Below are 10,244 nucleotides of genomic sequence, written 5' to 3' on the forward strand. Positions count from 1 at the left end.
TCTCTTGAAATGTATATATTTTTTTTTTTTTTAAATCTGGCCACCGTCTCCAAATGGCTCCTTTGAGTAAGGAGCCCTTTCAGCGCCTGCTCTCTGTGTGACTTCATGACACAACCACAGTCCTGCAGAGAACCAGATGAAATGGGACATAAAGTTTGACTTAAAAAAACATTTTCTAGTAAAAACCCAGTTACTTCACAGCAGATTTGTCCATCAATCCATGTGGAGCCGAAAATATGTGAAGCATCCTCAGGCAACAGGTTCAGTGTGTGTGTGTGTGTGTGTGCCAGCCTGTGTGGCACAGTGTGTGGCACACTGACCCAAATAGGAGCAGCATTTGAGTTTCAGCCACTTCTTAGGAAATGCCACAGACTGGCACCACATGCAGCTCGACTTACAGCGTAAAAACCAGCGCAGTGTCTATAATCATGCTTCAGCGTGTTTTTGGCAGGTTGCTCTGCAGCACAGCGACAGGAGAGGAGATTTCAAAAACCGCACCACAAAGTAAGACAAGGTCATTACAAACTCATTATGAGCACCAGAGATAAACCATAAGCTGATACTTTAGGAATATTGTAGTGATTTTCCGTGCGCGTAAAGACGCAAATAATAATGCGCATTAATCCGCAGCCTGCAGCGCGCTGGATAAGCATCTTGTCACCGTATGAAACGGTGAGCGTGCACGGAGCAGATCCCATTTTACTTTTTTTTTTTTTTTTTAAAGCTGAAGCCGCAGGGATCAGTGTTGATGAAGTGCTTTACAGCATGGCAACTGTCAATCATCTTGATGAACAAAGCCTCAGCCTCCTGTTGCCATAGAGAATTCATGTGGCGAACAGGCAGCTCCGTGCATACAAACTCTCCCTAAGGTACCAGATCATAACTCTGACGCTGCATTGTCTTTTTAAGTGCGCTTTGAAAGCGTCCTTACCTCGAACAAAGGCGGAGCGCCCTTGTCTGGAAGTGTGCATCCCAGTAGTTCAGCCAGGAACTTTGCCATATAGAGTTGAGAGGTGCGCACCTGTGATACTCCCTTAAAATGTGCTTGGTAGAAAGGAAGAAAGGAAGAAGGAGCTGGATCAACAGGAGGGTCCTCTTCTAATCAACTTCTGTGTGGCGTTCAAGGACCATGCGCGCATCCCTCCCGTCTTCCTCTCCCCCCCCTTTTTTTCCCCCCAGCCACACAGCTGCCCGAACAAACCCCGGCAGAGGATGCAGGAGATGTGCCCGCAGGAAGAGAGGCGCTAAACTGCTCGCCAACACAGCGCAGTGCAGCCGCTGGATGTGGCGCTTCAAGCCTGGAGCCAACAGATCCCGTGTCGGTGAAATCACCATCAGCAGCGGTGTGGACTCACGCAGGTGGGGCCGAGCGGAGGGGGAGTGGGCGGGCCGACCAGCTGCTCCTGCAGGAATAAAGGCTCATTCACACATACAACTCTCACAGCTGACGTCTCGTCCTGGGAAGTTGGAGTGCTCGGTGTGAATTAGCAGTTTTGATGTTGCATTTTAGTCTGGAGTCGCATCTTCTGTTGAACTTTTTACTGTCACGATCACAATGCAGTCAACATTTTGTACTAATGGATCTGTGTGTTTTGTTGGAAAAGTTTTCCATCGCTTTTTTTGTTTGAGTGCTGCAGGAATTCCTTATTTTAACTGGTTCACCTCAGACCGCTCTACCACCTGAGCCACCGCCAGCACAGCCGCCCAAAGAAAGGCGTTAGAAACACCCAGTCAAGTTAAACAAGTGATGGTGGTTTCGACTGTTTAATTGGATTAAATTACACCCAGGTCACACAAAGTCTATCCTGTTGCAACTGGGGTTTTATAGCCCTCCCCTCTCAGCTCAGTTCAAACCTTTTTCTTAAGAATGAATACAGATATTATTAGATCCAACAGCAGCGGTCTGTTCAAATGCTGCTCCTGCTCCCCAGGTACGCTCTTATTCTGTCAAGCATCTTGACCCCCCCCCCCCCCAGCCCTCATAACTGTCAAGGATTCTCATTTTGTCTCCTGGGCACCATGAGAGCCATAGGAGTTTCTTGTCAGAGTGACGGAGGTCAAGGTTCAGGCCTCATGATGTTGTCAAACTGCATAGACGCGAGTGAATAAAACGCTGGCACCTCTTGTCTCCTCTCGCGCCACAAAGGACAGCAAATGTAACTGTTCTGACAGCGGAGGGCGACGAGGGATCATGAAGTCTGAAGAGGAAACATAAGGGAGAGAAAAGGTCGGTTTTCTAGAAGGACTACATTTTAGTAGTGAACAACACAGGACCAAAAATGACGTAGCTAATACACACAGTGGATGCTGTACTGTACTGACTTTAGATGTTGTTTCGGACGTGCCGTACAAGAATCTTAAAGACAGCAACAGTATGACTTCTGTCAAGGCCAATTTTTTTCATCCTTTTCTTTTTCTGCGATCACTTCAACGTGCTGTACATACATAAAACTAACTTTAACTACTTTTAAGCTATTTGTTACTCTACTTCTTTTAAAGGTTGGGCACGTTTAATACTATTCTTATATGGATAAAGAATTTTTAGTCACCAGATGTCTAGATTTTGAGTCATCAGTGAAACAACCTGAGTGTACAGTCAGGAAATAATGTGGTTTATCTTTAAAGTACCCAAATATTCAAGCTGATCATTGCACACATTTGCTTTTATCCTGAAGGCGTTCTGAACTACTTTTATATTTCCTGAGTGCACACAGATTCAGTGTACTAGTAGTCCACTTGTATTGCTCATACAGACCCTTTGTAGGTGTAATGAGGTCTTCGTCACCTTGTTCTATGTCCGTCAGGGTCTCGCTTGTCAAAATGTCCCTGCGCCGGCAGCACCGAGACAGATTGCAGGACAATTAGCGCAACAGTTGTTTCCAATTAAATTGACTGTGAGAACGATTTTTGTCTCACTTGATGCACACGTTCTTTACACCTTCTTCATTGTGTTGCTATTTCCGTCTCCACAGTGCTGCCGTAATTGACGGACCTGTAATGGCTTCCATCTATCACGTCGATCTAGGGGGACTGTCTTCCACCCACTGAATGGCTGTGGACACCGAGCCAAATGACTCCGCGAGACATTTCAATGTAGATTACTTCCCACTCAACACATGCAGGGAGGCAGATTCACTCTATCCTAATGTAATTTGTGCAACGTATAAATCTTTTGTGCGGGGAGAGGGAGCTGAAGTTTAAAGGATCAACGAGTCAGCATCCTTTTTTTTTTATCCAAAGACAGGTAATGCAGTAGTCCTGCATAAAATGATACTAAAGTCAAGTCATCGCACTAAATTCTGGGCAGGAGTAGGGGATCGAACCAACAACCTTAATGTCAGTGGCAGATCTGCTCTGTCATCTGTGTTACAACCACCTCCTCTCCCCATCCAGAGCCTTTGCCACATCGTCAGTCTTCTGTCCTCGTCCTTTTTGTAACCCTTCTACTTACAGTGTGTTACCCTTAATGTTATTTCAAGAGTGCTGTGGTTAAATCGTTTTGTCAGCTTTATTTCTTGGAACTTGGTTCTCATCATCTCTTCGTGTCGTACTCCAGTTTGATCATTACGACAGACATCTTTCAGCAGCACACACTTCGACTGTCAGGTGTCATCGCTCGATAGAGAGTGTCCTTCGTCCCAACCACAAATCAGCTCCTCTTTAAACAAGTCTCAAATCTGCTCATAAAGACTCCTGCGGCTAAATCTGGAGTGTTATTTTTAATTTATATTCAGTTGTGTTGGTCTTACTAGCTAAATTTAGGTAAGTTACAATGTTAGTTTTGGGGGAAGATCCTGGTTGTAGACAGATGACTGAAACAGGCTACATGGGGAACGGACGCAGCGCGACACGTCTCACTCTGATATGCAGCTGTTTACCAACGGAAGGAGAGCTCAGGGATTGCACTAAAACTTTTGGGATTAAAAAAGTGGATTTATCTTCACTCCCGTTTATCAACCTGACTGCAGCAGCGATCCGCTGAGGTGACCTCGATTGACAGGTATTACGTACTGTTGTGAAAATCGTTGACTGGAGCTGGATGGGAGGTGTACTTTCCTGCATGAACGTATCCTTACAGACACAAGAGTCACTAAGTACTGAGTTCACTAAGAGGCTGACCTGAACTCAAACGTACGATCATACAATGAGACAATTGGTGCTCACTGCTGCAACTAACGTTAATGAACTCAATACCACAATCAAAGTCGCTGCTGGTGGTGAACATACCACTAAACCACCTTTGCCAATGAAAGTCTGTGTGTGAGAGTCTGAAACAGGCACAGATATATGAAGAGATAATGTTTTAAAGATTTATTCACATTATGTTTAATCTCCTTCTCTGACTTCCTTCCTCCCTTTCGCTCTGGACATTGCTGAAAAACATTTGGAATAATGTAACTACACAGCTCACACACAGTTCATCTTTATTTGCTGCAACTTTCCGGTGCCGAAGGAGTCTCTCAAACCATTAGAGCGTCGTGTAGGTTCAGCATGTTTGCATTAGTGTGACACAAATGCCTTTGATGTGACTACCTGCTGTTCCGCCTGCTGCCCCGATTGTGCCACATTAGAGTACCCAAACACACGCATGTAGACCTCCCACACCTCGAAACCTAATTAGTCAATTTTGAGATGAATAAACCGTATTCATCATCTAACCTCTGACACAAAACCGCCAAAAACTGACAGCGTGCACTTCCCATGTAACCAATTGTTGACAAAAAAAAAAAAAATTAATGAAGCAATCAGCCGGAGCTAGCGGAGCCTCTCATTGACACCCCGCTGATGTACTAGATTTTAATAATGCTGTTTAATGACATGCTCCATGTTGGCTGGCAAATGCAGCTCCATATGTTGTTACAGCTGTGGGGAGCAGGGAATCTACATGATCTACACAGCTTCAGAGCAATGCCCCCCTGCTGGGATAGAGGGATTTACGAGTGTGTGTGTGTGTGTGTGTGTGTGTGCACGCATGTGCACTCACTTGTGTGTGTGTGCAGGCTGGAAATACACTTGACTTGGTCCTCCAGAGAATTCCCTGTAATGGTTTTTTTCCTCATTTACCTGCTTGCGTTACCTGCTTCACTGTGCTGAAGTACAGATATGGTAAATGTGCTTAAGACACGTTTTGAGTTCACTTACAAACATTTCTCTAGCACATATGATCATTGAAGTGCTGACGCATTCTTTTCTTTTCTTTTCTTTTCTTTTCTTTTCTTTTCTTTTCTTTTCTTTTCTTTTCTGTTCTTTTCTCCATCACTCCTGGGTACTCTTACACTCAGATCAGGTCCAGATTCAGAAACCAAACTTGAGTGTTCGATACACATCTAGAGCCACAGAAAAGTATAAGTCTAAAAATATAAGTCTAAAAATGTCAACCCCTACCACAGTGGCACTAAAAATTTTGGGCAGTGAGCAACAATGAGCAAATATACACATATTGAAAAGGATGATTTAATTCCTCCATTAAAATGCTGCTGTTTGTTAGCCAAGACATGAGCACACCACAGTATTACAAGAAGCGTATACCAGGCTGCATCAAGCATGTATGATTTCTGAAAATCATATGTCTGTTCATGACATTCTTGGTTCACGTTAGCTTAAGCTTTCAGCCACAATCAATGAATTGAGTCAAAGTGAATGGAAGTAACTGAAAGGTGTTACAAAAAACATTCAGCCACTACATGTTTAATTCCCGCAAGCTAGCTACTGTTAGTGTAGCACAGCATGCTGCAAGCATATTGAACAATTCCAGCCAGACATTTTTTTTCCTGCAAACTGGCAACTACCAAGACTCTTGATGCTGATGAAACATGGTTACCATGTGATACCAATTTGATTGCGCGATGACGAGGTTGCCAAAATTACAGGAAAGCATCCTATAGATTTACTTTGAGCATTACAGCCTCACATGGCCACTAGAACTGATTTAGACTTAACATAGTTTAAATAAGATAGAACTTGGATCTTAATCTATTGTTGTTTACACTCTTCAGGGGAAAATAACCAGGCTTTTTCAGAATCACATCTGATGTGTTAGCACAGACGTTGAAATCATTTTCCTCCTCAAAGTCACTTTAATGCTGACTGACTGAGGAGCTGTATTTTTCACTGGTGAGTTGCCTGCTGAGCCAAACAACCAGGTGTATATGTACGAGACGTCTTTCAATACATGCATGCGTGTTAATAATAATAATCTCTTGATGTGTTGATATTGCAGAGCCTGTGGTTTTATAGGCCTGCAGTGCCTATGAACCAACTTACACTTTGCTTTAATTCAAGTGTATGTTTAAATCAACAATGTCACGATCGTAAAACTCTTACAACCAATGAATATAAAATAACCAATGTTGTTACTCAAAGGCTAATGCTAATTCTGGCAGCTTTGTATCATTGTCGACAATAGTACAAATGTTGGGGTGCTTTGGCTAAAGCAGTGTCAAAGAAAAGGCCTGAATTCAGTGTTTCAATGTGTAAAATCAAAACACTTTCATTCACAAACACTGAGATGAGTTCTCTGAGATGCTACGTTATGAGTAAGTGAAATTAAAGTGTTGTTTAAAGGTGCAGTAGTTGATTTTAGGCCACTTGGGGGCAGCGCAGCGATCTGTAAACGCAACATATCATCAGAAATTGTGGCGAGTGTCTTAGCAAATAGTTGCCTATAGACGGACCATCGTTAGCATATACTCACCCACTTTTTAGCACCATTTTGGCCACCAACTCCCTGAAACATCTCTGGCCATTTCAGCTGCTAAATGCTCCACTGTGTTCACCAGCTGGTTGCTTATTTTGTCCCCCGCAACCTAGCAAGAGTTCAGTTGTTTGTTTTATTTAATGTTTTGCTTAAAGATAATCTGATGATGTCTCACTGTTCCCATTTCTAAAAAGCAGCTAACTCGTAATTTTGTAAAAAAAAAAAAAAAAGAAAGAAAAAAAAAAAGAATATGAATAAATAATTACAGCTGAGAGGAATTGGGGCAGCAGCTATGAAAATGAGGTTCAGGTTGTAAAAAAAATAATAATAATTGATGAATGTTTTTCCAGCAAACACTAACCAGAACACACATCACACATGCTGCCAGATCCACACACTGTCACACTGACACTGCTTTTGCTCTCTCACACAACCCTCCCTCTGTTCACTGCAGCAGCTGCCTAATGTTGCATCAAAGAGCCAGCCGCTCACAGCGAAGCCTGTGATGGGGAGTTTTTTTTTGTTTTGTTTTTTTTTTTAAACCACCCTCTCTGAGTCTGATGGATCTCCACAGCGTTAGCGCCACGTGCCAAGTTGCTGCTCCATCATCAAACCACATGAACTATTACTCAGCTCCTGAGAGGAAGAGAATATAAGAGAGAGAGAACAGAGGATAAAAAAAGAGGAAAATAAAGAGGAGACCAGCCGTTGTGACCGGCTGCACCCTCGATGCACTGCAGCACAACAGAGGGTGTGATTTATCCATGAGTTTGCCAAGGGGAACCGGGCTTCACCATTAGCAAATGAGCCCTAATTCACCCAGACAGCAAAGAACACACTCTAGTCTTTTAGCTCTTGGGTCACAGCCCAAGGCCAAATGCCAATGCTGATCAGGAAGCTTCTTCCCGGCAAGCCATAGGTGTCATTTCAGCATCTCAGCTGAATATACTTTGAAAAATGATTCAAAAATACAGTTAAAATGGGTTCGATTTAATTTTGTCAACCCAGTTAGCGAGATTCCATCACGTAAGACGTTTATTTCATTGCTCTCTGTGTAGCCACAATTAAGCCCCACTTGGATCTGCAATTTGAAGCCAGCTAACCAGATCTGTTCATTGTTCTCTCTGAGGGCGGGTTCACACCTGTAGTTTAATTCCCTCAGTGTGTACCTGAGCAGAAAATTAGGTTTTACTCATAATGATCGCACAGTCGGCTCATTTTTACATAGGTGGTCTTTAGACAAAAGCATCTATATTAAAACTTTCTTACTTCCAAGTGTAAACCTAACTTATTGCCTGAACTGATTTATATAGAAAAGACAAAGTCCAGATGTCCAGTATCCTTTTGGATGTGTTTGCCATATTTAACAAAGAACTGTATTAGACAAGGTAAGTAACTATAAGATAAATCTCTGCTCTGACCAACCCCGCAAGAAGTTCTGACTTCTGTGACAAAGAAACCCAAAACACAACCACCTACCTATAAAAACCATGTTAACTATGAAAGATCCCTGATGTGTTAAGCCAGTTCTAACAACTACTGCCAGCCATTTTTGAGACAAGTCGTTTATGAGGGAGGACAGACAGTACGGAAGCTCATTACGATTAATATTGTACTCAAGACAGAGGGAAGGTAAGAGAAACACAGAGTTTCTTTAAAATCTCTCTGACACGTGTCCGATTATACACAACAGATCCCAGCGAGCTACCCTAGCTAGTTTGAGTGTTAGAGTGGCTAAACGGAGTCATGTAACTTCATTTGGTCCAAGTCTCAAGGAAGTTCAAAATCTTCCTCCCATCAATTTCTTTTCTGAAAATCAAGTCACAGAGCGTGTCGGGTTAAGTCAAGTCGAGTCAGGTCCTCTATAACAAGTCAAGTCCTGAGTTTAAATAATTTCCTTCTTTGGTACAAACTGTGAACAGTGATGCTCACGCTTTAAAAGAGCTTATACCCCAGGCATTAATGCTGCTTAAAAATGTATGAAATTGTCAGAGTGGAATTTGGGGGTGAGGCTGAAGGGAAAGTAGGCTTGTGATATTGTCTAATGTGATTCTCATTGTTTTTCATGTACGACGAGACAGCTTTTGATATCTGCGTGTGACAAAAGAGTGGAGAAAAGAGAGGGAGGCTGATCGAGACCTCAGATGTTGTGTTGTGGGAGATGAAATCATTCCCAACATCAAACAGACAGCTGAGCTGACAAACACTCCAGCACACACACACACACACACACCAACGTACACGCGATTTTCCCTTTGCATGAAATTTTCATCGCAGGGAGCTGGAGTCTTGATTAAAAAATTCCGATTCCGGGACAGTGGTCCCACTGTAAGTGAGATACAGGCAATTTTTCGGGTAATGATGTGAATTTTGATTCATTCCATGCATCGCCTGAAACCAGATGGATCCTCCACTCCATCCTTTTCCCCACAGGGCTGCTGAGTGACAGGCATGGACACACACACACACACACACACCGACACACACACAGGAAAATATGTCAAACCAAATGTGTTCACATTTCTCTGGATGCAGGAAGACTATTATTAGAGAGCTTACCCGCCCCCCAACACACACACAGGCACACACACACACAGATACATACACCAGCACATGTTTCATCTCTTGAGTCGTCAGTCAACACAAATTCACAGGTAACAGGTTAAAGTAATCAATATCAAGTGAAATGACTTTGATGCATGACAACTTAGCTTGAGTTGTAGACGTGGACTTTGAACAAAATCTACTGTAACAGAAACAAATCCATGGATGAAATGTTGTTCTTCTTGAATTTGAAAGAGAAAAAAGAAGCATACAGTAAGAAATCAATGGGTTTACAGTTCCTGCCCATTAACAAACTCCTGAATTCTTTTGTCAAATAAGCAATGTTACAGCTACTTTTGATTGCTGCTAATCATATCATTTTGCTTGCTTTATTTTGTGTGGTTTGCTTCAATCATGGCTTTCCCAAAATTTCCCAGTATGTATTATTTAGACTTTAGTAGTGTCTTGTATCGTGGCGTATCATAAACATGTGATACATGTGTCATATTCTGCAAGTCTAATTTGGAGAAACAATTAGAGAACATGGCAGATAATTATTCTTTATCTGAGCTATCAAACAATCAACACTGTAGATTGGAGAATAAACCACTTAGATTATATACAAGAAGGGAAAGATCACACATCTTTCTTTCTTTCTTGCTTTCTTTCTTCCCTTACCATCTATACTAATTTGCTTCACTTCATCTCTTTCTCAGCCTCATTACCTTCATCTCCCCATCCTCTATCAATCATGGTTTCCCATGTGCGCGCGTGCGCGCGTACCCACACAAACACAAACACATATACACGCACACACACACACAAAATGGATGAATGAGAGAGAGCGAGAGAGAGAATCGAATTAAAAGGGGGTAAACAAAGATGTAGTGAGCTGTCTCATGCATAATTACTTCCCATCATTTTTTCATCGTGTTTCCTTCCTCCCCTTTTCGTCCCTGAGCATGTTTTTAAGTGACAGGATGGTGAATCACGTTTGACCGTG

General features: G+C 42.5%; 1 protein-coding gene across 1 annotated transcript in view; it reads right to left on the minus strand.

The window, feature by feature from the left end:
- Positions 1 to 1,385, minus strand: part of rasgef1ba (RasGEF domain family, member 1Ba) — a 109,271-nt gene extending 107,886 nt beyond the window's left edge. Inside the window, exon 1 of the mRNA XM_037097049.1 lies at positions 932 to 1,385. Within this exon, the coding sequence (XP_036952944.1) occupies positions 932 to 1,000 (69 nt within the window). The 5' untranslated portion in view covers positions 1,001 to 1,385. The remainder of the gene's footprint in view (positions 1 to 931) is intronic.
- Between the last annotated feature and the right edge of the window lie 8,859 nt (positions 1,386 to 10,244).

This window comes from Acanthopagrus latus, chromosome 5 (assembly GCF_904848185.1).
Source record: "Acanthopagrus latus isolate v.2019 chromosome 5, fAcaLat1.1, whole genome shotgun sequence".
Classification (NCBI taxonomy): Eukaryota; Metazoa; Chordata; class Actinopteri; order Spariformes; family Sparidae; genus Acanthopagrus; species Acanthopagrus latus.